Here is a 27,028-nt window from a genome sequence, read left to right on the forward strand (position 1 = left end):
TACCTAGAATAATTATTATTTGATTTTGTTTTGTTTTATGATCTTACTTGTGTGATTGTATTTTGCATGCGTGTGGTTTGTGTAATATAATAAATTAGTTATTTATCATTAAATGTCCCGCTATGCATGTTTGCAAAATATATTTTTTAGTATACACCGTATCAAACATATCTCATCAATCAAAGCGCCTCCGGTCAATGGAGGCACCTCGAATGGTCAACCACAACAGTTGACCATTCTTCCTTTAGCTCACTTGGGTGATGATCAGGTCGTTCAAAGTTGAGTTCACTCGAACTCAACTCAGACCTCCTCGAGTAGACTTTCTCCAGACTTCTCATCCGTTGGATGCACCGCACGCGTCCTTTCGCTCTACTAGTATACTCTTTTGTAATTCCTCGTCCCTTGGATACATCGAGCTCGTCAGCTCCCTTCTCGTACTATCTTTCTCACTCGCTACATCTTCTGCTTGATTTCTTGTGTTCCTAAGTTCCTGCACACTTAGACACAAGACATCAAATACACAAAATTTAACTTAACTCAATTTGATCAACATCAAAAATAATCCAAGATACAGTTAACTTCTTCACGACTGAATGATCAAATAATGTATTTTAGAAACTAGTTGCTAACTTTTATACATTATAGAAACTATCTACAATTGTAAAATCTAATTTCTAGCTTTTACATAGCCGAATTATTATTTTAATACAAGGATATTTTAGATAAATCACTTTAAAAGGGGCACGGGGGGCATTTATTGGACTTTAATGCTTCCATATGATAAAAACGTAAATGATGATCTGCCCAATAGTTTTTATCAAAACTTATTAAAGTTTCATAAATTATCTAACCGTGAAGTTGAAGTTTCAGAATATTTAAATCATTGGCACAATACACTCAGGGAAAAAATTTTCTCACGCTTAGTCATGTGGTGGTCAACTAGAAGCTGATCTCATGATTTATCTTTCTTCACATAATTAAGGATAAATTATGAAGACATCTGGAATGAGTGTAACCATCTTCTACTACAACGAAATATACAAATAATTTCAAAATAATTAAATCATATACCTAATATCCATTTTATCATTTTTACTATTCTAATTGAAATCAGATGCTGGATCTAGAGCTCAACCTGACATAAAACTAGATTAAATACATTCGTCTAATTTTTTAAATTATATTTATATTCTTAAAGATTATTTTCGTAAGATATATTGAAAGTAATTTTTTTAATACGTATTAAATTTTTTAATTGATAGTTATATATTCTTAATATTATTGTCTTAATGAACAGGGCAAAAATGATTACTATATTGCAATAATCAATTTAGAGGGATAAAAATAAAATTAAATATATGATTTTGTAATTTTAAAAATTCTGAAACCGATGGTACAGTGAGTTTTAATATTTATTAAATTTTCTACCGTCATAAATTATTTAAGTTATTTATTTATTAAATATGCACGACATGATAGATCCGTGTTGCATTAAGTTCCAGGATTCACTGTTTCCTCTCAAACATCATTGAAATCTCTCATTCAATACTTGAACACCGTTCACTCTACCTTCGTCATACTCCCCTATCCTAATCCAAAAAAGCCAAATGGTCGATCCCGTAAATACCACGCAGTACTACTTCACATTACCATTCACTCCAATACGGTTAGATTTTCCATCGAACGGTCATTAATTCCGAATAAATTTCTGCACTCATAGAATTTCATAGCACAAGCGGATGAGATCCCCATAAACCGCTTGTAGAATTACAAAGCAACGGTGAGCTTGAAAGCACTTTTGTTGCTCGTAAGATCTCTTGAATTGTAGAAGAGCAGAGCTTGATCTAGTTCCAGTAAGTAATCAATCGTCCTCACCTTTTTTCCTAGTAGTTTTTGTTTTGATTTTGTTGCTACTGGTAGTTTTTCGCCATGTCTTTTTTAGTTTTTTGCCCTTTAGATCAGTTTGATGTTGGAAATGGTCTCTATTCAGGGAGGAATCTATTCAGTATTTAGTCTTGGTCTGGAATACTGAATATGTTGTTGTGGTTAGGATTTCTATAGAAAGAGGAGATTTTTTATCTTATGTTAACCATGGAGATATGCATTCTTAGCAAATCTCACAGTTGATAAAAAAAAATTGTTTTTTTTTTGTGTACCTGATGCAGTATGAAGATTAAAGGGACTTCTGTTTTGGTCTTTGTGGCTTTGGTACTACCAACTGTTGTGAGTACTTGTATACTTCTTTATTCTGTTTTTTTTTTTTTTTTTTTTTATGAAACACACAAATGTGGACTTGTTGAAGTGTGAATAGGTTTTAAATTGCAGATTGCAGAAAGTACGCAAACATGTCGAGCAAATCTTGAGGCTGCATGCGATGGTGGTTCTTCAGATGGCTGGGATGGAGAGTTCTTCCCAGGAATCTCAAAGATCAAATACGAAGTAATAAAATATTCCATTTAGCTGTTTAATCAAATACACCAGAGGATAGACTGGGATTCCTGCACTCTTTACCTTGTTGATTAGATTGTTTAACTTACATTTTTTTTCTGGGTGTGTTTTCCTTCATACTAGGGTCCAACCAGCAAAAACCCACTTTCTTATAAGTGGTATAATGCTGACGAAGAGATACTTGGCAAGAAAATGAAGGTTTGTGTTGCTTCTTTGAGGATCAGTTTTTTCTTGCTCTTGTTCGGTCATAGTTGAAGCATGTAGGCATGTGACTGTGAGATGCCTTTTTTGTTTTTATGTTGTGGAAATTTTAGCAGCTTATTACTATGCTGAGGCTCCTAATTGTAATGTAGGACTGGATGCGATTTAGTGTTGCCTTTTGGCACACGTTTCGTGGTACTGGTGCTGATCCTTTTGGTGCCCCAACAAAATCATGGCCATGGGAGGATGGCACAAATTCACTGACTATAGCCAAAAGAAGAAGTAAAAAAGCATCCAATCCAGTAGGTTCGTTGGTGCTAAATGACTTCTGAGAGTCTAATCGGTGTCTATATACAATGCAGTGCGAGCACACTTTGAGTTTATGAACAAGCTTGGAGTTGATAGGTGGTGCTTCCACGATAGAGATATAGCCCCTGATGGTAAAACACTTAAGGTATTCACTATTTCTTTTTTAATGGTTGGCGTTGAATGCCTTAGTAGTTACACAATTTGCAAGAATCAAGCTATGCTTACCTCTAAGACATGGTGAAGAAATAATTATCATCCAGTATAACTATTCATATCTGGTACTTTCTTTTGCTCTTGTTTATTTGAAAATGTTTGGTTTTCTCTGTATCAGGAAACAAATGCAAACTTGGATGCAGTAGTAGCACTTGCTAAGGAGCTTCAGGTGTTATACTCTGAAATTGCTTTTGTACCTTACCATAAAACACAAGCAACACCTTTCAGATAGATTTTTTTTTTTTTTTTGCTTTGATCTCCTTTGTTTTCTTACATACATGGAAGTAAAACCCTAGCAATGTTGCCACTTTATCCTTATTGAACAAATTTTCTTCATAGGAAGGGACAAGTATCAAACCATTGTGGGGTACTGCACAACTTTTCTTACATCCACGTTACATGCACGGAGCTGCTACTAGGTAAACTTATTTCTTAATAGGAACTATAATCTCCGCAAAGAATTTGTGTTTGTTAACAAGTTTAATGTTTTGATTCGCAGCTCAGAGGTTGCAGTTTATGCTTATGCAGCAGCTCAAGTCAAGAAGGCTATGGAGGTAATTGTATTAGATATTCATCTTTTCTCACCAAATGCATTTTTTCTATATCTATTTAATACTCTTGCAGGTAACTCAATACTTGGGAGGAGAAAACTATCTTTTTTGGGGTGGCCGAGAAGGCTATCAATCCCTTCTTAACACTGATATGCAAAGAGAACTTGATCACATGGTATGAATTAGTACTTTCATATTACCGAGTATGATAAGTCTGACAAATTTGTTTTTCTTCTAATTATTTTCATATTTATCCTAGCTGATAAACTATGTTTATCTTACATGATTCTAAAGCATGCAAATTGCATTACATGATTCTATGTTCATCTTGCTGTTTCTTCATCTAAAAACTAAGTTTTAATTTTTGTAGGCAAGCTTTCTTCAGGCTGCTGTTGATTACAAAAAGAAACTTGGCTTCAAGGGTAATGTTTGCTCTTTCAGTCTATATAATTCAATGCCATTCAAATTACTGAAAATTATGGAACAAATCAGAAACTTTCACTTCCTTAGTGTTTTGATTCCTAATGGAAACATTTCTTTTTCTTTGGCTATTATCAGAAATTAAGAACTAAATATCAACTTTATTGTTTGCATGCTTCTGGACGGTAGATATTTTGATTGCTTTGATTGATCCATTTGCCCGGGCATATCTGACACTTAAGTTGAGAATTGTTGCAATAATTTTGTCATCTCTCAGGAAATCTGCTTTTGGAACCCAAGCCGCAAGAACCTACAAAACACCAGTATGTATCGCAACACACATTGCTATCGTATCTGATTATGTTCATTGATTGTGCATGTTTTAATCTGAACTTGTCTGTATCAGATATGACTGGGATGCTGCAACAACCTTTGCTTTCCTTCAAAAACATGGCCTTAGTGGTAGTTACTTCCTCTCCTCTTTAATACACGAGCATTGTAGTTTTTTCTGAAAGTCGATTACAAGATATGTTTATTTTCTTGAGAAGGATTATTGCTCATAATTTTCAGATTTACCATCTCTCAAAATACTAGATTTAGAAGAAATAATATAACAAATATCTTCTATATTATTTTGAAGGAGAAAAGGCTATACATGATTTTATTTTCCAAGGTCTGAAATACAGTTACAGACCAAGGAGTCTATGGTCAACCGAAATAATATAGTCATGCCAATATACAATGTGAGAGGCACAAAGGAGGAGTAATTCGAGGAAAGGAACAAATTCCGTAGAAGTCCTATCACCAAAGTATCAGTGCAAAATAGTTGAACCCTAGCCCTTGAGCTTGCGGAAACCTAATCCTCGTGGTCACTTGCAAAAGCTGGACAATGGTCGTAAGTTTGGCTCTTGTGGTCGCTCAGGAGTAAGGGAAACTCTGTCGCGGTTCCTCTCAGAAGCTGTCGCAAAAGGCTAGTTCTTAGAACTTGTTTCGCATGTCGGTTGGCAGGTGGAATGATCGACATAGAAGGGACTTCCAAAACCATGCTATTTGCATTTGAGCATTCGTTATCTTTCCTTGGAATCGCCATCTAAGTGATTCTGTGCAGTTTGGATTCATAACAGCATTCCTTATCATTCAATTGATTTGCAGTTATCTTATCTATTGATTAAGATTTTTGAAAACTTTGGTGCAGGAGAATTCAAGTTGAACATCGAATGTAACCATGCTACTTTATCTGGTCATAGGTAAACCCTTTTTCGAAGTGAGCCTAATTTTGGGGTTGGAAACATATTGGTACTTTTTCCCTTCTAATATCGCAACCTTTTCAGCTGTCCTCATGACCTTGAAACTGCAAGGATAAACGGACTACTTGGAAATATAGATGCAAATACTGGCGATCCCCAGATCGGTGCGTGCAACTCTTCTGTAAAGACACTTCAAGCTAAAAAAAATAGTGCTCATTATTATTTCTCCATTGTTAAAGATAGTCGAACATCATATGTTTAATAATCGAACCATCTCTCTTTCAGGTTGGGACACTGATCAGTTCCTCACAGATATTGCCGAGGCAACCCTTGTTATGCTGAGTGTTGTTCGAAATGTAATTTCAGCCAATTTTTGTTAGTTATAATTCTTTGGAATTATTTTCTTCCTCGCCACTAACTTTCGATTTGTCATTGCCATTTGTTTGTTTGTTTGTTTGCATCTACACTTCTTGACAGGGAGGGCTTGCACCCGGTGGATTCAACTTTGATGCAAAACTGTTGGTTCTCTCATTTCTCTTTGTGCCTCTTTGGTCGCTTATGGCCAAATATTAAGGCTTGTTGTTTTTTACCCTTGGATTTAGGCGGAGGGAGAGCACTGACGTCGAGGATTTGTTCATCGCCCACATATCAGGAATGGACACACTAGCTCGTGGGCTCCGAAATGTTGCGAAACTAATTGAGGTAATATTTGAATTTCTATTCTTGATCTTCTTGGAGTATCACAAGATATTCTCCTTCTAGGATGGTTCCCTTGCGGAGCTTGTCCGAAAACGCTACCAAAGCTTTGACACTGAGATTGGTGCTCAAATTGAGGTACAACACTCACTACATTTGTTCTTTTCGTGCAATATTGGTCGGTATGGAATTATCAAACATTGCAAATGATCAGGCTGGGAAAGTTGATTTTGAAACACTTGAAAAGAAGACCTTGGAATGGGGCGAACCATATGTTCCCTCAGCGAAACAGGTATGTTTGTAGACATTGCTGGTCTCTTGCCCCATAAGGACTTGCGGTTAATGGTGGTGCTCAGTACGATCGTCTTCTATCACAGGAACTGGCGGAGATGATATTTCAATCTGCATTGTAGACATACAGTGCTCGATGCAGTATATGAACACAGAGTCTACGAATAAAATTTCCAGGTGAAACAGAGCCAAAGCTGACTGATTTCTCAATAATTTCGTCATCTGTGGCAAAACTTAGTGTATCGCAGTCTGGACTCTGAGTTATTGATGTCTTGTGAATCCTTGGAGGTTTGGATTGTTCATGGATGAGTAGTTCTTTAGCTGTGTTGGTGTCTGACTGTGTTTATATACTAAGTACGGAACTTTTATTCTGAAATACAAAAAATTGGACAATCAATCTGTATAAATTGTAAATTGAAATCCAATACAATATCCATAAAACAATAACTTAAGCTTAGAAATCAAATGAATCTTCAATCACATGTCCCCCCTGACAAACTATACTGGTTTGTACAGTTTGTGTACCATTTTCCTGAACTCTGTTCCATTCAAGGATAAAAAGTGTCAGAAAATGCTCAATTATGTTTTTCATAAAAATAATTAATATATAAATATATATATACACACACACTCACCTTCTTGGTTGGACCAAAGAGCTGCTGCTTGGTTGTTGAGAGGGGAGTCATTGTTTGGCTCTGCAATAATCATCAAACAATCCAATAAATTTTAAGCCTGAAAATGCCCTTTGAACAGTCGAACTACGGCAAAATTTCCTTTAAACTTACCACCCAAAAGACTTTGGATCGAAAGTAATATGGTTCTAACATCATATGCAGATGACCATTTATCCTGATAAGACAAGCGTCAAAAGTCAAGAATTCCATTGCAAATAGCTTAATGGTGACGAAAAATTGATCTACAATTTTCTTTTCTTATTTGGGTTTATGGAATGAGACATTCCTATGTTTGGTTAGTAAAAAAGTAATTTTCACACTAATAAAATACCCCTATATGAAAATGCTGATGATGAATTGTTCAAACCCTAACAAGATTTCTGTAAATAATAGTGATGATGATGTATTGATCTGTACATTACTAATAACATGACCTTGCTTTGGAGAGTGAGGAAGGTGGAGATTTCTTGTTTTTCATACCTGAAGAATATCCAAGCAGATGTTGCCAGAGAGATCCACATTTGGATGGGAGCACACAGTGTCAAACTTCACCTTGGGAGGCTTGAATGGGTAGTCAGTGGGGAAGGCAAGAGAGAGCTTGTAGACCGTGCCGAAAAATTGATCTACAATTTTCTTTTCTTATTTGGGTTTATGGAATGAGACATTCCTATGTTTGGTTAGTAAAAAAGTAATTTTCACACTAATAAAATACCCCTATATGAAAATGCTGATGATGAATTGTTCAAACCCTAACAAGATTTCTGTAAATAATAGTGATGATGATGTATTGATCTGTACATTACTAATAACATGACCTTGCTTTGGAGAGTGAGGAAGGTGGAGATTTCTTGTTTTTCATACCTGAAGAATATCCAAGCAGATGTTGCCAGAGAGATCCACATTTGGATGGAAGCACACAGTGTCAAACTTCACCTTGGGAGGCTTGAATGGGTAGTCAGTGGGGAAGGCAAGAGAGAGCTTGTAGACCGTGCCCTCATAAACTGTGTCCTTGCTGCCATTGATGGTTCCTTTCCAGCAAAAGATGTTGTCTCCCTCAGGGAAGGCCGATATACAAGGATCTCCACACATCTAAAAAGATTTCATTTAGTTAATTTATTCTCAAGCTACAATAATTTTAACTATGGAGTCAGTCTCCTTGCTCACCATTAATGCCATCAGTTCAGACTGCAACCTATTTGAACCAAGATTGACGCAAAAGTGAGTATGCATTGTAACAAATAAATAGATAAATGGGGGCACATTGATAGAATTTGGTTTGCCACAGAGAAATAGAATCCATGGAAGCAGAAAAATTGAAGGTAAGACCTAAAAACAGCTTCGGATCTCAAGAACACAAGGGGGGAGAAAATTTCACCGAATTCATGAAAAAAAATCGAAGGTAAAACCTAAAAACAGCTTGGCCCCTCATGGTTAAAACCTAAAAAACAACTGTGAATCTCATATAAGCAGATGAAAGCCCTAGATCGTTCCTAATCCACAGCTTCGGCTCCAATAATTGTTCCAGAGAAACGAGATCAGCGGCGAAAACACTGATAAACCCCAGGAATCACGAAACGAAAGACCTACCAACCAACTTTGGATCTCACGATTGCTCCTATTCCAGAGAGACCAGGTTAGCAGCTAAAAACTCCAAGAGCTCGACGAAAGTTCCAAGGGGAAGATCTAGGGTTTAACTCTCAACACGAGCGTCATCCTTCAGGATCAAAGATAAGGTACGAGGAAAACGGATCAAGATAGAAGAATACCTCTTGAGGACGGATTGACCGTCGGGACTCTTTGTGACAGGGGCAGGCTGCTTGGCCGCGGAAGGAGCGCCGGCGGAGGCAGCGGCGGTTGGAATGTTATCTCGGACGTCCTGGTTCTCCCTCGTCATCTCGCCGCTCCTTCTACCCTTTCCCTTTCCGACCTTCTTTTTCTTTCCCTATCTCTCTCTTCCAACAACGACCAGAGCGAGAGCCGAGAGAGACAGTCAGACAGCGACGATGAGAATAAGGTTAATTTATCGACCGACGCTCCGGCTTTTTGACCGTTGGAGTTCGCCTTCTCCAACGGCGGTAGAATATAGGCATTTGGATAAATAGCTATTATAATATATAAAAATTATTAAATAATTATTACAATATATTTAGAATGAATTTATAATTTAAAATTAATAGTGTATAGAAATTATCCAGTTGCTATTACGTATTTAGGGCTTAAGCTTTTAGATCTCTATTATATCAAAATATTATTTACTGATCAAAATTATTTAAATTTTATTAAAATCAATTTAAAATAATTTCAGAAATTATTATGTAGTTGCTATAATCTTAAATCATAATTTCTAAACCCTACCTCCTGGATTGACCATAAATACGTTATAACAACTGTTGAGTAATTTTTACATGACATAACAAATATTTAATAGCTTCTATATCACTATATGATATAAACTCTAAATCATAAATTCATCCTATGCACCTAGTAAGAATTATTAAGTAGCTTCTATGTATGGTAACATTTATTGAGTAATTTTTATACGTTATAATAGCTACCAATAAGTATAGCAATAATATTGGATCAAGGAGACCGCTTCTGATATAGTAGAGATGGAGGTTGGAGGTTGGAGTGAATATATGGATGGACATAAGGAGTGGAGAGCTAGATGGGATGCATCTCGTTGGCATGGATAGTTTTATTAGATTTTATTTCCTAATAGTGTGAGAGTTGAGAAGGGAGGCCATATGAGAGGGAGTCCATGATATGGAGTGTGAGTATGTATGAGGGAGAAGTTTATATTGATGATGAGAATGTATAGGTGAATAGATCCATCTTGAAATAATTTATTAATATTAGTCCACAGTAAACGGTTTGCGATAAAGACATCTTAAATCTATTCATGGCTAAGGTTGATCTAGTCCGCAGTAAACCGTTTATGATAATGATACATCAAATCTATTAATAGATGATCACTTGTCAAAAATGACTACCGGAGATGATGACACACGTACACCTTTGAGGATGAGACTATGAATGATTTCATGGGCAAATAGAGCCAAGACCCTAGCCCGCGGCTTGAGCTAGGGAAGGAAGGTTTTGAGCATATCCATATGTCCCCAGAATATCACAGGAGGTGGACCTGTAGAGGATGGAGAAGTGATAGAGATGATTTTGAGCCACATGCGAGATTGACAAAGATGATGGCAACCACATGTAAGATAGATAGAGATCATGTTGGACCACATGTGAAGTAGAGGCGCCTACAAGAGGCGACGTTTTTGCTTTGACTACGATGTTAGAACTTGGTCGATACCTCATCTCCCTTATCCCATATGGGAGATAAATAGGCGACCGAAGCACGATACATAGAGTGATAATTGAGTGAACACATGTACATTATATCATCAATTCCTTCTCTCAGACATGACATGAGAGGATCTTAATTGCCATTATATATTTATGTACGCTTCTAATAATATATATTTATCGTTCTATAAATAAAAGCCTTAATGAACACATGTCGATACCTCATCTCCCTTGCTGGTGCTTTTCCTTCAAAGCCTTAAAGGGACTCGGCGAACTGAGGTGCCTCCAGATCGAGCTCCTGCTTCATGACACAGTTCATGAACCACTCACTGTTGAATGTCCAAATGCTTTTCTTCGCAGCTGCCATGGCCTCAGACATGTCCTCCTCGCACGCCAAGAAGATCGTCTTTGAAGGCTCCAAAATGCTGCTTAAGCTTTTTATCACCTGCACGTTGTATTCATTGTTAAGTGTGTGTTCTAACAATGGAAAATTTTGTATCTGGAGCTGTAAACAAACTGATAGTTGGTGCATGTTCAGTAATCTAACCCAAAAGTTTTCAAAACATTTTGCACAATTAGAATTACCTGGTGACTATAAACCGCAATATGCCAACTATGATCTGGTATAAGAAAAGATGAATTGGAAAGAGAAGATGATTAAGAACATACATGGCCACCAGCTGACTGAATGATGGCTGAGAGGGTGGCAGCAGAGGGCTGGATATGCTTAGCTAGGCAGACATCGTATCCTCTAAGCAGGGAGTGAGGATTTCTCCTTGCTCTTTCGACAGCATCTCTCAGCTTAGTCTTGTACTTCAACAAATAATCTTCGTCTTCTAGAATGAATTGTGACTCCTCTGTCCAAGGAAAAGGAGAATCATTTTGGTAATATAGTTGCCAGAATGATTTCTGCTGTGTACTTTAGAGAAACAACTCACCAGCAAACCTGCCTTCTTTGAAGCTTGACTTCAACCAGTTTGGGGAAACTATCCATGCTCTGATGAGAAATTCACAAGTAGACCAATCGTAAGAATAGACATGAAAAAGGAAGTAGCCACACCAGAAAAATAAACAAAGCAAAGCACCAAATAATCAAGAAAACAATATATCTCTAATGTAAATGTGTCAGCTTGTCAAATGACCATAGTTATCGTCACCCATAATAGATGTGCTAAATTTTCAAGTATTTATTTCACAAATGTACCAGAGTATCCACCAGGTCAGTCTCTCTGATCATGCTTTATGTAAATATTCTCCTAACATCTGTGAACATTATATAACATTACTTTTATATTTTTTTCTTTTGCATCTTGGTACAACCATTTCATGTATCAGATCTTTAGTTTCTAGATCACTCATTGAGGAGTTGTGTTCAAAATCCCCTTGAGTTGCACTAATTTATTGTGACTTATGTTGCATAACAAAGGAAAAAATATATCATTTTGCTTATTAATTAAGAGTGTTGAGACTGAAGAAGCAATGCTAAGAGAAACCCTAAAAAAAACACTCTATGCTAGTACATCCCCATGATTTATGTTGACTCCATAGAGGCTTCCAAACTTTTTGATTATGGAGTTGCAAGTAGTCCATAACTTGAAAGTTTCATGTGGCCTCATTACTCACATCACATGGTGTCTATGTTCATTATGGAGCATTGTGAATAAGAGACTTACCCAGAACACAAAGCTATAGAAAAGTTCAATGTCCTCCTTGCTTTTCCAGTTATAATATGTGTGCTGTCACTTCCATCACAGGTGACAGAGCCCCCAAGTTCCTCGACAATCTGAATTCAGAATAAGCTACATAAAAACAGGTTTCACAACATAGAAAAAACAGCATGTTGCAGGTTTGATACACAAGTACTCGATAGATATTACAACAACAACCAAGCCTTTTCCCACTAGGTGGGGACTCGATAGATATTGTCACAAATAAAAAGGAAACTACTAAAGTTTGTTCATGCCATAAAAGTCTACTATGTTTCTGATGCTTAATGAAAAGAGATAGGGCCGGTGAAATTGGAGAGTTGTTAACCTTCTCAAAGGATACCAATTGATCATGCAGCCAATTCTCAACAGTGACTATAACAACACAGTTCGATATTAGCATTTACATTTCAATTTTCACATAATTGAGGCAAGTGTTTTCAGCAGTATCTGATATAAATAGCAACATGTGAATGTTTAACTAATCAACACACAAATAAGATGAGTTCAGCTATCATTTCACTGAGTTGGATGGCTTCCACCATTCCAAGTAGTCACGAGGTCCCACTTCTGTGGTGAATGTGATTGTACAGTGTAAAACTAGCACTACTTGTGACAAGAAGAAACATTGTGACAAGATGGAACGGGTGCAATTCGAAATTTGATCAATTCTCTACATCTGCTGACATCAATTAGATCAGATTCAATGGAGCTACTGCAAACTCGTGAAACTCCTGACATCATATATCTTTTGGAAATGTCCATACCTTTCCTGGTCTTCTTTTCTAGGAATTTTCCTTCTTTAAATATCTACTCAATATAAATATTTCACATACATATTTCCTCTTTTAGACATCCATTACCATTTCCTCAGAAAAAAGGTCGAGCAAATCTTGCTATTCAATGTTTGTATCCACTAAGAAGATACCCACGTCACAAATATCCATAAGACAGTTTGGCTATTGGTTATTTATTACCTTTGTAAGCAGGTTCTTTTTGGCATCATTAGCAATGTCCATGAAAATTACCCTGGGGCAACTTTGCTTTACCACCATCTTTTCACAAGTATCACTTGAAAGCTTCCCTGCATCATCAGTTACCAAATAACTAGCGCTACTAGAATGATCTGGCAGAACCACTGCCATATCATTGCATCCGGAAGAACCAGCAAAGCAATTGCCACAAGGAAAATCCTGATTCGACTTCACAGGACAACTGATAAGATGTGCCCCCCTGATTCTCTTCAACTTAAGTGAAGAAAGTGAAGCCTCCCATAGTGGTCGTTTTAGTCTCTGCTCAGAAGTATCATCTTTATCATCAGCATCTGTTAATTCAATTTCACCACTCTTGCATCCTATACTATCTGAAAAAATCAAATAAGGCACATAAAAGCCAAGAGCCTTAGGAAGGAACAAGAGTAGAAAGTAATATCTATGCTAACAAAACATAAAGTTGCAAAAACTTCACTAAAGCAGTAATCACAGCATTGCAACGGATGACATCATAATGTGCAAGAATTAATTAGAAAAAATTGCAAGCCGTGAACAGAAACAATGTTAAATATAGGATTATTTGCCTAAAGGGAAAAAAGGATAGACAGTAGCAGTGTCCAGCAAGCATAATTTGAGATTAAATTGGCCCACAGCTTCATGTGAATAATACCAATTTGTTTTGTAGGCTGCCTATTGAGCTGATATTAGAATTTTGTGAATGATACTGGACAAAATAGGAAGTTATCTTTGCTAGCAAGTACAATAAGTTAGTGAAGCCGAAAACATTATTATATTTCATTGAACATTAACAAAACAACAACAATTCATGGATCCCAACAGTTTGGTGATCAGCTACAAGGATCTTGCCTATCCACATGGATGGGACTCATGGCTTATTTTACTTTTGTCTCTGCCCAACACGTTCTACAGTTATTTTTAAAAATATAGAGCATATTACAACCAAAGTCAACTTCTATTTTGGTTTGCCTAAATCCTGCAATATGCAAGAAACCATAAAAAAAAAAATCATTTTTCACTCAGATTTATTATCAAATAAATCAGTTAAAGTTCCTGAAATCTGAGTTTGAAAAGAAGTATTACGTGGTAAACTGATCTTAGATGTTGTAACCTTCTTAAGTTGAGCAACCATCAACATCGAACCACCAGGAAAAGATAATGCCTTCCTAATATTAGCTTTGACTGGTAGTCTACCAGCTTTGCCTTTCCCGTCCACCTCTCCCACTGGTATGAAACCCTGTGTTGCAATATCGAATGGTAAATTGACGTGCTAGAAAACCATGGTTCATAAGAGTCGATTCTATGAGCCAAAACTGCACATGGCTGTCAAATTTTTGTTGATCTGAAATGGGAAATATAAAGGGGACAGAGAAAAGACAGTTTAGACATAAAAAAACAAGTGCACTGATCAAATGAGCTTTTCATCTAATCATGTAATGGTAAACAAAAATTTCAAAAGTAAATTTTTTCTTCTTCTCTTAAGATCAAAAGGACCTTTTGAGAACATTGGTGTGAATAATTGTAGATCTGGAACGCCAAAAAATTACAAATGAAAATATAGATGCGGGTGATTTTCATCGAACAGGCACAGTCCCATACAGTATGAAATTGCACATCTTGTTCAGAAGTGGTATGATTTGACAGATGATATTTTGTTTAAAGGAAACAGATCTTTAAAGTTGTGAGAATTTTGGCAATTTCTTTAATATAGACCATTTGTACCATTCTATAGGTACAAGATATATATATATATATATATCACAACTTGAAAAAGCAAAGAGATGATCAGTTCTGCTCCAAAAAGTACCTGCTTCAGCCAAAAACCTTCTGATGTCTTATCTGCCCAGCAAAATAATTGTAGAATACCCACGTTTTGAAGTCTTTCTTTCAATTCCTTAAACAAGGCTCTACCAATACCCTGAAAATAATAACATCATGATGGCATGCGTGAATCTTAAAAAAAAAAAATCTTCAATAAAAGTCCTCCTGCGAAGAATTAACAAAAGAAGATGCAAGAATTGGCACTTGAATGTGCCATATATCGTGTTATAGGTAGTATAACTATAGATGACACAATGTACAATCAGGACAACAAAAGGTGAACAAGAAATTCTGTAGATCTAGTGACTTCAGTCCATGTACTTCGAACAACTCCAAACGCCTTTTTTATTTAACATCTTTCACATTACTCTGCTTTAGTGGTATGACATGCCATGCTATGGATGTTACCTGTGTACGCCATTAACTTGAGTAAATCGTATTGAAACGAGTTTACACCCTTGGAATATCTAGATACTCCCAGGACTGTGAAAGTATTTGGCAATTGCACTAGCTCCTTGTGGGCTTAGTGTCTTAAACATTGCGACACATCGTTCAAAGATAAATGATGAATAGGCAGGCGGAAAGGTGAAGATAGAGATGAAATTTTTTTCGCTTACCATGTTTTGGTTCTTTGAACTGACAGCAGCAAGAGGTATTTCAGCATATTGAGTGTCACTGGGAATTATTTGATACGAAGCTGCAGCTACAACCTGAATGACACAGGGAAGATGACTGACATGAATATTGCAGAAACTCAAATGAAGAAACCTATAGACTAAAGCACAAATACTAAGTCAAAGAACAGGAAATTCCATTTTTTAAACTTTCTAGTCCGTCCATTAAAAAAAAATAAGTGTATTGGCGGGATTAGAAATGCAACACTTGCAAACATAAGAATTCAAAGGAAGGATCTTGTTTATTCCCTGTGACATTTCATGCTTCTAATAATAAATATCTGCATGGAATATCCATCATTGGAAAATCAAGTTTGGCAAAAAAAAAAAAAGTTTACAATGAAATTAAAGGGGCAAGAGGAGATTGGATGACTTATCATACCAAATTTTCTGAAGTGCATTATATTTGAACTCTTCATTTATCCTAATACTCACTCATAGTTAGACACACCATTATTGGAACAAAGGTAATATAGCTCACCCCAGGCAGCTAAATCACGGGGGTCATTTTTGCCCTAGTCAAGCAACCCTTTGCATGAGGGAGGTTAGGCATCCAACGAGACATTTTACACCGGTTGACAATGCATAGTGCATTATATTTGAACTCTTTATTTATCCTAATACTCACTCATAGTCAGACACACCATTATTGACACTGTGTAAGAACGTTTAGAAAATGAATCAAATATTCAGTGTGCCACTAGGATATGGAAAGAAACCACACCAATTAGAGTGATCTCAAAGATTAGCCATAGGCTGGTATTTTAAACAATTACAAATAATTTTTCTCTAGTGTGACAACGTTTTGTTATTTTCCAGTTGTTACATCCATAGACTACATAGCAATCAGGAGACTTGGTGCTTTGGTACCAAGTTTCAATATAACAGATTAGATATGATCTGGAAGGCCAAATTAAATCAATTTGGGACGAGAAACCTGGAAAATTGGACCGTGATTCAACAGCAAGTAGTGCAACCCAAGTACTGTGGTTTTACTCAACAATATTGAGCATGAGTATCTTTGTGATATTCATATAAGTCTATCCAAAATTATCAGTACAACTTGTTGGAATCCTATATGATTGGTACAGTCAGGTTTGTTGTCATATTCAAAATTTGTGCTACTTAATTATTTTAAAATGTTAGGCTATATTTGTTACAAGTCTAAAGTTTTGACTAAATTTTCCAGTTAACGTTATCTTTTTGTTACTAGTCTGAGAGGCAAGTGGTACATTCAAGCAGCAAAAAAAGATACTGATCGCTTAATGATACCATTTTAAACAAACTGATCTTGTTAAATGTCAATTAATATCATGACAAAGTAACCTATGATACTGGATTATTATGAGTGCATAACAAGATTGATCACTAAATTGGAGAACAAGTTTTAGTGATGATCACTCTTGACGTGATCAATGAGAATTGATAAATCACTAATTTACAAATTTTCTGACATGATCCATCAGAATAGAGAAATAACTAACTTCCACTGATTACTGCTTTACTAATGATTTGTCTAGACAGCATTTGTTGAATTCTTTAGGCAGATTGCAAATTTCATAAAGGAGTTTTCAGTGCAGCTACAGATGACTCATACACAAGACCTAGTTAAAACCATGACGTGTAATTCTGGAATAACTTACCTCTCCAGGCCCAATGGCATTCTCTGCTCTTAGAATCAAGGTTTGATATTTTCTGCATAGAATGAAAACATCATGATGATTGTCACAATAACTAAAGTGCATCAATTATAGCTCAAATCAGGATCAAAGATGGATGTTCACTCTTCACGAGACCAGATATAGCTAATAAAACAATTGCCTCACCCACTCAATATACATTTCTCAAGAAAGTGAGATTTTTTCCCAGTGTTTGCAGCATAATTCATGGAAGGAAGTTCTTCTGTGTAAAGCTTTAGAACTTCCTGCAAGTAAAATGACTTGACATAGTGAATTTGAATGGTGAGAAAAAATCGATCATAAAATAATATTCAAACTATAAAAGATAATAAAATATAGGCATGGGAATAAACTAAGATGGACTGGGATGAAGCAAACTTTCTTGCATCTTTAAAAGCAAATCATAAGTATGCCATGCATACCTGGAGAAAAGTTTTATTTTGGCTATCCACATCTTTAGGATTCAACAGCAAGAAAGAATGCTCTTTTGTAGGGAATCCCATCTCAGCTACAATCAAACAGTGAAATTCAATTTTAGAATTTTTGAAGAGGGGAGGCGTAGAAACATTGGATATCCAAATTGAAAACCAAAAGAAGAATAAACAAATAGATCAGACCAAACCAAACCTCAAAAAAATGAATGTATTGGTTTGAAAAATTAAAAACATGTTGGTTTAACTTTGATTTTAGTTTAGGAATGATAAACTAATAAAATTGAACTAAACCAAAAAAGATATGTGTGCACATCTACATATAGATTTTTATAAAGAAGAAAATGCATTTTTGATAGTTTCTTAGTATTAAAAAGTATTTTAAAAATCACTTTGGCTTAAACTGAACCGGAAGGGTTGGTTTTATTTAGTTTGGAGGTTTTTTTTTTATTGAAAATTTTTAAATATTTCGGTTCTGTTTCGGTATGAAAATTCTATATTGAATCAATAAACGGAGCCATGAGCCCATGACTATTACCGGTGGAAAGAAAGAGAAAGTTTAAGGGTGATTTCCATTAACATTTTTTTCTGAATAAATGATACTATCAAGCGTGCACCATCAAAGAAGCTTCCTTTGGCATATGGTACTTTCACATTTTTGTGTTATCGGTTCATTCCTTCTCTTGAAAAACAACCAAACCAAACCTTAAAAAAAAGTTACTATTAAGTGTGTGACAATTGAAAATGCTAAAATGCTGCTGAAACAATGTTACGAAAAAACAATATGGATGCCCTAACGTACCATCAATTTGATATTTGATATCTGGTTTTTGATAACTGAAGGATTTCCTTCTCGAGTATACCTTTGATTCATCAACTAAAAAAGGACGAAGACACAAATCGTTAAACAGTACTATCATAAAGAAGAAAGCACGCAAAGTGATCAACAGCCAAAAAGATGAAAAACATGTACCTGTAATGTTGATTTTTGCATTATTAGACACGGAGATGACAAGGCCTGTCTCGCTCGACTCACAAGAGATGCCGCTTCCTTCGATCGCAACTTTACAATTTCCTGAGACAATAGTTCGGAAAACGAAGGAAGCAGACGGATTAAACAAGGAGCGAATGAGAGATCTGATCAGCAAAAGTTAAGAATGCAACAACAACAATAAGGGTTTCGAGCAAAAAATAGAATAATCTAGAGGATGTTAGGGTTACCGATGAAAACTGGGGGAAGCGAAGAGCTCCCTACTCCCGCCATGGCTGCAGTTCGGTGGAGTTGGAAAGCTTATTCGTAACCTCCCCAAACGCACTTATTTAGTATCAACCGGCCACTACCAATACATAGAGGCGGCAAATAGGCGGGCAGCGGGCAGCGGGCAGCGGGCCGGGCCGCTCTTGTAGCGTATAGCCCGAAATGCAATGAGCCGTTTCGGTGAAAATTAAAAAGGTAAATAATGTTTTTTTATTTAATAAATAAATAAAATAGCATTTTTTATTTTATTATCTAAAAATACTATTATTTAATGTTGTGGTAGTATAATTTGGTCAAAATTAAATATTGATTAAAATTAATCCAGCTTAATTAAAAATAGTCAAGTATTCTTACATTAATTTTGGTCAAAACTATTGTAGTTTTAATATTATTATAACATAATTTGGTCGAAAACTATTATAACATGTTAAAAAATACTCTAAATATTTGTTGTCGTAAATGCTTTTAAATTTGGTCAAAATCATTCCAGATAAAAATTGATCCGACTTAATAAAAAATAGTCAAATAGTTTTAATTAAAATTAATATAATTGAAATGGTTTTACTTATAAGATAAAATAGTTTTGATTGAAATTGATTTTATGTTATAATACTTTAAAGTTGCTTACATATAGAATAATATTAGGCGTGTAGTAGTTTTAATTAAAATTATTGTAAGATGAGAAATATGATTATTTTTAAAATAATAATAATAATAATATGTCTTTTTGCTGATTGATGAGGTTGAGATAGCATGGGTTGACTCAAGTGTCCGAGGGTGAACTCAGAGTAGGCTGAATGCGGGCTCAAATTAGATTTTTGGAAAGTTGGAAGGAGAAAATAATGAAGTAAAAACAATAATAGCAATATCACCTTTTGGTAACTACCGTTACTATAACAACCGGATTGCATCTGAACTCGGGAGTGATTTGATCCAAGTCTATCTAAGATATGGTCGATTGGACTTAATTTGGATGTGCCTTGAGTCGAGCTCGGCCATAATTCAGTTAGCTTGATATGAATTCGACTAGGAGTTGGCTGACTTGATTCGAATGTGTTGATCGAGTCCTTGGCATAATTGATTGGAGTTGAACTTAGAAGAGCTGGTCCGATTGGGCTTGAGTTCATCATAAGCGAGGCTGACTTGACCCAAGCTCCACCTTAAGTTGGATTAATCGATGATACGAGGAATATCAGAGGTCTCCCTATGTGCCAAGAAGATCAATAGTCTTGCTAAGATGAAGATCAAATAGTCTTGTTGATAGGAGGTCAAAGTCTAGATGTATCAATCTGATCGAGTTATTTGAGATGAAAGAGGTGGCTGATGGGACGATCGACTCCACTCGGCCCTGTCGACCAGACGACCAGAATGTCTCTGCTCGGCCTATCCATCTACATCGAAGATGACAAAACGACATTAAGTGGTCAAAACTCTATTCGGCCCTGCCGACCAAGGGCTCAACTCCCTCGACTCCATACTCCGCTCAATCAACTTTGATTCCTCCAGTCGGTCTACCCGACTTCAATGGCTCAACTCCCTTGACTTCACACTCCGCTCAGTAAGTTCTAATTCCTCCAGTTGGGCTGTCTGACTTTAGGGGCTCAGTTCCCCTAACTTTACACTCCGCTCAATTAGCTCTGATTCCTCCAATTAGTCTGCCCGACTCCAGGGGCCTAGCTCCCCCTATCCAATGCTCCACTCAGTCAACTTAGATTTCCCGAGTCGGTTTGTCCGACTCCAGGGGCTTAGTTCCCCCAACGCACTACTCTACTGTGCACGATTCCGCCACCCGACTCGATCCCTCTTAGAGGGCATGGCCCCTAAGGTCTAATGGGTTTATTGTTTCGCAGGTCAACACCATAAGTGGTACAATACGTGGAATAACACATGGTTTGTCAGAGCACATAGGATAATATAATTATATAAATACATGATATGTACGATGTGACTACTTGATAGGATGAAGATACAACGATGTGACATTTCTTTTTCTATGACAAGACATGATCCTGTCCGATAATCGAGGCGACATTAAGTGGTCAAAACTCTATTCGGCCTTGCCGACCAAGGGCTCAACTCCCTCGACTCCATACTCCGCTCAATCAACTTTTATTCCTCCGGTCGATCTACCCGACTTCAGTGGCTCAACTCCCTTGACTTCACACTCCACTCAGTAAGTTCTAATTCCTCCAGTTGGGTTGTCTGACTTTAGGGGCTCAGTTCCCCTAACTTTACACTCCACTCAATTAGCTCTGATTCCTCCAATTAGTCTGCCCGACTCCAGGGGCCTAGCTCCCCCTATCCAATGCTCCACTCAGTCAACTTAGATTTCCCGAGTCGGTTCGTCCGACTCCAGGGGCTTAGTTCCCCCAACGCACTACTCTACTGTGCACGATTCCGCCACCCGACTCGATCCCTCTTAGAGGGCATGGCCCCTAAGGTCTAATGGGTTTATTGTTTCGCAGGTCAACACCATAAGTGGTACAATACGTGGGACAACACATGGTTTGTTAGGGCACATATGACAATATAATTATACAAATACATGGTATGTACGATGTGATTACTTGATAGGATGAAGATACAATGATGTGACATTTCTTTTTCTGTGACATGACATGATCATGTCCGATAATCGAGGCGGTGGAAGCTGGGGATGTGGCACTCCGGCTGACCATGTGTTGACTCCATGCAACCCTGTAACCACAACTACGTCAGTGTCGAGCCAAGGAAGAGGTTACCAGCGTTAGCCCTCCAATGCTCAATTCAATCACCGGCGATATGTGGAAGCAAAGTAACGAATAGTAGCAGCAACAGTAGATTATCACATACCTCCGTTGAAGCTTGGACCCCCCCTGTTATATATGGCTCCTGTAGCGTGTGTACACGCTTCCCCAAGCATACACATTTCTCGAAACATTCCCTGAAAAGATATATCAGTAAAGTGTCCCTGACACAATACCTTAACGAGCCGAGCATATATCTAAAGTGACAATGGAAGCTTCTACCGTACGATCTTCTGTCTGAACCAGCCGCCGACCATACCGCCTGTCAGCGGTGCATGCTCCCAAAAAGATAATATCCAGCTAGTAGTGTCTTTTACTGGGTTGAGCAGGATAACCGCTCGGCTCGGGTTCTTACTTTCTGCTTGGATGAGTGTATTATCTGGACGAGCGGGAAAGTCCCTCGGCGTGCCCTTGCAGATACCTAGCAGTCTTTCTAAGCGTCGGAAGCTTGGAACCCCGCCGAGCTGTTATGATGTCGGATCAGGTCTTCATTATCCCGATCGGGTGAGCGTACTCCTCGATCGACCAATGGTATAGGGGCATTTGACCACGTTGACTCTGACCTCCACCATGGCACTGACCCCCACCATGGCAGCGGGATGAGGCCTCCCCCCTTATCACTGCATCACAAGCCTCCCCTTCAAGTCTAGTCGAAGGATGTTGTAGTCCGACTGACTAGACCACTGTGCGCCGATTTCCTCCCGATCGACCCTCATCATTGTATGGACTCCGGTCAGGATGTACCTGATCCTCGCCGATTGGCCTTCTGAAAGTAGTCGCTTGGTCAAGCATGCTCCTTTGATCCAGTCGAGAAAGCAAAGGCTTACACTTAGAAGACTTCTTCCTCAGTCTATCCTGGGCGAACGCAGATGGGACTGATGTCACCCTGATTTCTCGGGAAGCATGCAAATCCTTTTTCATTAAGGCAGAGCGAGTTCCCATGCTGATCTTAATTGTCGACCAGTTATAGCGCGCCATGTGGTATGCCCGCAGCCGCCGCACGCCTAACGTGTCATGCATTGATGGCGACGTTTGACGGTTTAAATTCAACGGTTGGATTGTCGCCTAGGTTTTCATGACCTAGATCGGACGGCTCTAGTCGGCCGAGCCCGAGGTATATGAGCTCGTTGCCTCGTCGCCTTCTCCACTTCTACTGCCGCGTCCCCGACTTTCGTGCTCTACAACGATCTCTCGTTCCCCTCCTCCGACGGCCTTCTGCGTGTCTTCTTTAACCATTTCTCTTCCGACGATCTACATCTTCGTAAGCTTCCTTCCTTCCTCACTTGCCTTCGATCTCTGCCTTCTTCCTGTTCTTGGTGATCTTCAGTGGTCTTTTCGCTATTTCAGTCGCGTTTCTTCAGTCGTTTTTACTCCTTTTGCAATGACCAGCTCTTTTCAGTCGTCGAACCCCCCTCCCGGACTCTGGTACACAACCATGGAGACCAGGTTTGATGCAGGCGATGCTGAGGGCCTCAAGAACGTTTTTGAGATTCCCCACGATCATGAGATCATTTTAGCTTCCTCATCCGATCGGCCAAATGAACCGTCGACCGACACTATCTGTCTGTTCAGGGACCAATTTGTGGTCGATCTCCGCTTTCCTATCCATCCCTTTATTGTTGAACTCTGTAATTATTTACGTGTTCTCCTTCCACAACTTGTGTTGAATTCCTTTCGCCTTTTGTGCAGCGTCATTATGTTGTTTCGGCTGCACGACATCCCTTTGACTCCTCGAGCTTTCCACTACTTCTATTACCTCAAACAGTCCAAATTGGGTACCTTTTTGTTTCAGTCTCAGATCGGGCTGGTGTTTTTTGACAAAATGCCAACTTCTAATAAACTTTGGAAGGAATACTTCTTTTTTATGCGTCTTCCCAAGCGGCCAAGCTTTCGGACTCGCTGGCAAGTCGGCTTACCACCTCAACCCGATCTGAAGAAATACAAGAGCCGCTCGAACTACCTTCATGCCGCATCCATGCTGGTCGGCTAGAAGTATGACATCCACAAGTTGCTGCTTGAGGGTGTACTGTACATCTTTGGCATGAGTCCGATCTGCACTGGGCTCCCGACCAGCTTAGGTAAGAGGTTCTAGGTACACTTTTCTTTTGATTCTAACTGATTTTTCTGCATCTTTTACAGCCGAAGTCATGCTGCGTGCTCGGATGTTCGGCCTTGCGAAGCTTCAGAACACTGAAATCGAGACGATTGCTATTGAAGAATTGGCAAACCGTGGCCTACATCTGGTCGGCTCTCAAAATGAGAGCGCAGCGACTCCTGCCTTGGCGAGTGGAGGGGCAGCTAGCCGAGGCAGCTCAAAGCAACTATCCGAGCAAGTGACTGTAGTCCGAGCGGAGAGTTCAGGCTCCTCTGGTGAGCCGTTGTTAAGGCATAAGAGACGCCAAATAGAGTCTTCGCGCTCTGCTGCTTCGGCAGTGGGATCCACCGAAAGGGTCAAGGTTGGCACCTCGAATCCCTCCGCAGTTCCTGAGACCACGCAGGAGGTATCCTTCGATTAGACTCCTTAGGTGGCCGAGCTGTCACAGGAGCCTATTGTCGCAAAGCCCCTAGCCTCAATGCCTCCATTGCAACCATCGAGGGTTCGGCGATCGGCCATCCTCCCGACATCTACGTTCCGACCGATCGCTCCAGAAGCCTTATCCCACTCGGGCCCGAGTGGTCGACAATCAATCACGGTGATTCTCCATTTGCCCATGGAAGAGTACAGTGAGCCAAGCACCCAATCGTGCACTCCTGAGCATCAAGTCATCATACTGGGCTCGCTCGCCCAGGACTCTGAAGAAGCCCGAGCCTGAGCGACGGTGATGCCACCGGACGCGCTCGCCAACAACCATACCCAAATGACAATTGGGGTAAGCTCCTTGTAATTATCTTTTCTCTGATCAACTCTAATCCTTTTACCTATTTGTAGTATTGGATGGAGAGTATGGTCATGTGCCACAGGCTGACTCATATGGAGGATGAGTTTAGGAAGCTTAGAGTCTCAAACAGCCAACCCGTCGTTGACCCGCAGGAGATGGCCAAGTTGAAGGCCGACCTGGAGAAGACGACCAAGCTTCTTGAAGTCGAGCGGGATAAAACCTCTGGCCACAAGGAGATCCTGGGTCGACTCAAGAAGCAAGTCAGCACCTTCGACAAAAAGATCGAGTTGGTCATCGCTAGAAAGAACCGGGCCATCGAGGACCTGGAGCTAAGGAACAAGGAGGCTCAAGACCTCGTCAGCAAGTTCAAGGAGGCTGAAGATTTTATGGTTATCGAGCGAGCGAGCCGGTCGACGGGGGAAATTGAGCTCCAGGGCCAGCTCTCTCATAAGGACGCAACACTGAAGCTGGACCAGGATGAGCTAGGGAAGGTGAAGGCTGAGCTGGAGGGCTCTCGAGCGGTGATGAAAATTTATCAGGACGCTGAGCCGAGTCGATTTGCAATGATGAAATAGAATTACATCCGCTCAGACGTCTTCAATGATAAAGTCGCCGCACATTATCTTCGGCTCTACAATCTCGCGATAGACGAGACGATCAACTAGCTTATGGCAGGCGACCATCTTCCCGCGACCTTGAAGGACGGTGTTATCAGTTGAGAAAAGATGACCGAGTTACTACTCGACGACGATATGGACTACCTTGAGTGAGGTTGAGCGCCGAAAACCTTTGAAGTCTTAATGTAAGCTCGCCAGTTCGGCGAAGCTCTTATCTTTATTTTACAACTGTAATTTTGAGAATTTTGGTTTTAATATATGTGCGTCCGTTCGGCGGAGCATTTCCTTTCTCAGTGTTTCTTGCCTTTGTTAGAGTGTATACTAAAAGCCTAGCTTTTGGTATAAACATTTATCTAGAAATAAGAATCACATTGGTCAAATGTCTACATTTATGATAAATGTAGTTGTTCAATTAATTTATATTGTAGATAACATGGTGTGTGGTGTCACACACAGAGGATCATGTTATCAGTACCTTATAAATTATAAACAGTAACTCACGACCATAATGGAAAGGAACAAACCATTGGAAGGTCGTAGTATAATTAGGTATTAGTTTATCTTAACTATATAATTACACTAGTACACTTAGAGTGTATTGAGTAGGACCATTAGAGGTCGTTTCTTTTATACTGACTTTATAAAGAAACAAAGACCTCAGTTATTATGGAAGTGTGTGCTCTTAATCCTAATATAATAACAAGCACATATATTTGATATTTATTTCTTTAATTTATCAATGGGTGAGATTTAGTTCGATGAATCAATAAGCCCGATAAGTTGGGAAATGATATCACTTATAGTGTGTATTGTTGATTATAGAAGGAAACTGTGTCCTAGTGATCTAGGTTGAGAATGTCCTCAAGAGGAGCTCATAAGGATTGTCATGTTAAACCCTGCAGGTGGACTTAGTCCGACATGACGATAAGGTTGAGTGGTACTACTCTTGGACTAAGATATTAATTAAATGAGTTGTCAGTAACTCACTTAATTAGTGGACATTTGACATCTTAAACACACGGAGACTAACACACTCATAATAAGAAGGAGCCCAAAATGTAATTTGGGATTGGTGCGGTAGTTCAATAATAGTTCTTTAGTGGAATGAATTATTATTGATGGAATTAAGTTGTGTGTTCGGGGCGAACACGGGAAGCTTAATTTCATCGGAAGACTAAAACCAATTCCTCCTCTCGGTCCCTATCGTAGCCTCTTGTATATAGAGATTTATACCCACCACATACCCACCTTCTTACCCAACCAATAGGGGTCGGCCAAGCTAAGCTTGAAGCTCAAGCTTAGGGCCGGCCAAGCCTAAAGGTTGGCCTTAAGGTGGTCGGCCAATAGCTTGGAGCCCAAGTTTAGGTGGCCGGCCACATCATATTAAAAAGGATTTTTTTATTAAAATTATTTCTTATGTGGATATCATAGTTTTAAAAGAGAGTTTAAAAATTAAATCTTTCCTTTAAAAGCTTTCTACAAAAGATTAAGAAAAGATTTGAAATCTTTCCTTATTTGTAGATTGAAAGGAGATTTTATTTTTAAGAAAAACTTTCCTTTTTGACCATGATAATAATTTAAAAGAGAAGTTTAAAAATTAAATATTCTCTTTTATTAGTTTCTACAAAAGATTAAGAAAAGATTTGATATCTTTCCTTATTTGTAGATTGAAAAGAGATTTTAATTTTTAGAGATAACTTTCCTTTTGGAAATTATCCACATGTTTAGAAGAAGAATTTTAATTTATAAAATTTCCTTTTATTAACCAATCATGAAGGAATAAAATTATTGGAGAAATTTTTATAAATTTC

General features: G+C 38.4%; 3 protein-coding genes across 4 annotated transcripts; 1 reads left to right on the forward strand and 2 right to left on the reverse strand.

The window, feature by feature from the left end:
* The first annotated feature begins 1,697 nt into the window (after positions 1 to 1,697).
* On the forward strand, positions 1,698 to 6,773 carry LOC122046112 (xylose isomerase-like). 2 transcript variants are annotated; one of them, XM_042606645.1, is made up of 21 exons: positions 1,698 to 1,853; positions 2,166 to 2,223; positions 2,326 to 2,439; positions 2,572 to 2,646; positions 2,802 to 2,931; positions 3,012 to 3,103; positions 3,290 to 3,340; positions 3,511 to 3,590; positions 3,671 to 3,725; positions 3,796 to 3,897; positions 4,093 to 4,144; positions 4,420 to 4,465; positions 4,549 to 4,604; positions 5,338 to 5,389; positions 5,474 to 5,553; positions 5,675 to 5,745; positions 5,867 to 5,907; positions 5,992 to 6,091; positions 6,152 to 6,223; positions 6,300 to 6,377; positions 6,463 to 6,773. In XM_042606645.1, exons 2-21 carry the CDS (start codon positions 2,167 to 2,169, stop codon positions 6,496 to 6,498), a joined length of 1,440 nt encoding a protein of 479 aa, XP_042462579.1. In that variant the 5' UTR covers positions 1,698 to 1,853; position 2,166; the 3' UTR covers positions 6,499 to 6,773. The 2 variants fall into 2 exon arrangements, with proteins under 2 accessions (XP_042462579.1, XP_042462580.1); XM_042606646.1 differs by having other exon boundaries at positions 1,752 to 1,853; positions 2,312 to 2,439.
* Positions 6,719 to 9,136, reverse strand: LOC122046133 (ubiquitin-conjugating enzyme E2 19-like). The gene is made up of 6 exons (XM_042606678.1): positions 8,817 to 9,136; positions 8,215 to 8,242; positions 7,912 to 8,139; positions 7,162 to 7,225; positions 7,012 to 7,071; positions 6,719 to 6,915 (listed from the first exon to the last, which is right to left on the reverse strand). The coding sequence occupies exons 1-6, from the start codon at positions 8,942 to 8,944 to the stop codon at positions 6,875 to 6,877; spliced, it is 549 nt and encodes a 182-aa protein (XP_042462612.1). The 5' UTR covers positions 8,945 to 9,136; the 3' UTR covers positions 6,719 to 6,874.
* A 1,249-nt stretch (positions 9,137 to 10,385) lies between these two features.
* On the reverse strand, positions 10,386 to 19,011 carry LOC122046107. The gene is made up of 14 exons (XM_042606641.1): positions 18,899 to 19,011; positions 18,651 to 18,752; positions 18,480 to 18,554; positions 17,669 to 17,754; positions 17,394 to 17,491; positions 17,211 to 17,262; positions 15,511 to 15,603; positions 14,880 to 14,990; positions 14,156 to 14,309; positions 13,040 to 13,425; positions 12,030 to 12,139; positions 11,295 to 11,353; positions 11,026 to 11,213; positions 10,386 to 10,801 (listed from the first exon to the last, which is right to left on the reverse strand). The coding sequence occupies exons 1-14, from the start codon at positions 18,939 to 18,941 to the stop codon at positions 10,613 to 10,615; spliced, it is 1,746 nt and encodes a 581-aa protein (XP_042462575.1). The 5' UTR covers positions 18,942 to 19,011; the 3' UTR covers positions 10,386 to 10,612.
* Positions 19,012 to 27,028: the final 8,017 nt, after the last annotated feature.

Source organism: Zingiber officinale, chromosome 2B (genome assembly GCF_018446385.1).
Source record: "Zingiber officinale cultivar Zhangliang chromosome 2B, Zo_v1.1, whole genome shotgun sequence".
Taxonomy (NCBI): domain Eukaryota; kingdom Viridiplantae; phylum Streptophyta; class Magnoliopsida; order Zingiberales; family Zingiberaceae; genus Zingiber; species Zingiber officinale.

Bases quoted from the DNA above. Each gene is read 5' to 3' on its own strand.
- LOC122046112 (XM_042606645.1), top strand. From the start codon at position 2,167: ATGAAGATTAAAGGGACTTCTGTTTTGGTCTTTGTGGCTTTGGTACTA. The intron at 3,341-3,510 runs GTGTTATACTCT...TTTTCTTCATAG, and splicing joins CACTTGCTAAGGAGCTTCAG to GAAGGGACAAGTATCAAACC. The intron at 3,591-3,670 runs GTAAACTTATTT...TTTGATTCGCAG, and splicing joins ATGCACGGAGCTGCTACTAG to CTCAGAGGTTGCAGTTTATG.
- LOC122046133 (XM_042606678.1), bottom strand. From the start codon at position 8,944: ATGACGAGGGAGAACCAGGACGTCCGAGATAACATTCCAACCGCCGCT. The intron at 7,072-7,161 runs GTAAGTTTAAAG...TGATTATTGCAG, and splicing joins GATCCAAAGTCTTTTGGGTG to AGCCAAACAATGACTCCCCT. The intron at 6,916-7,011 runs GTGAGTGTGTGT...TGAATGGAACAG, and splicing joins TCTTTGGTCCAACCAAGAAG to AGTTCAGGAAAATGGTACAC.
- LOC122046107 (XM_042606641.1), bottom strand. From the start codon at position 18,941: ATGGCGGGAGTAGGGAGCTCTTCGCTTCCCCCAGTTTTCATCG. The intron at 17,263-17,393 runs GTGAGGCAATTG...CATTCTATGCAG, and splicing joins GAGAAATGTATATTGAGTGG to AAAATATCAAACCTTGATTC. The intron at 14,991-15,510 runs GTAAGCGAAAAA...TATTATTTTCAG, and splicing joins GTTCAAAGAACCAAAACATG to GGTATTGGTAGAGCCTTGTT.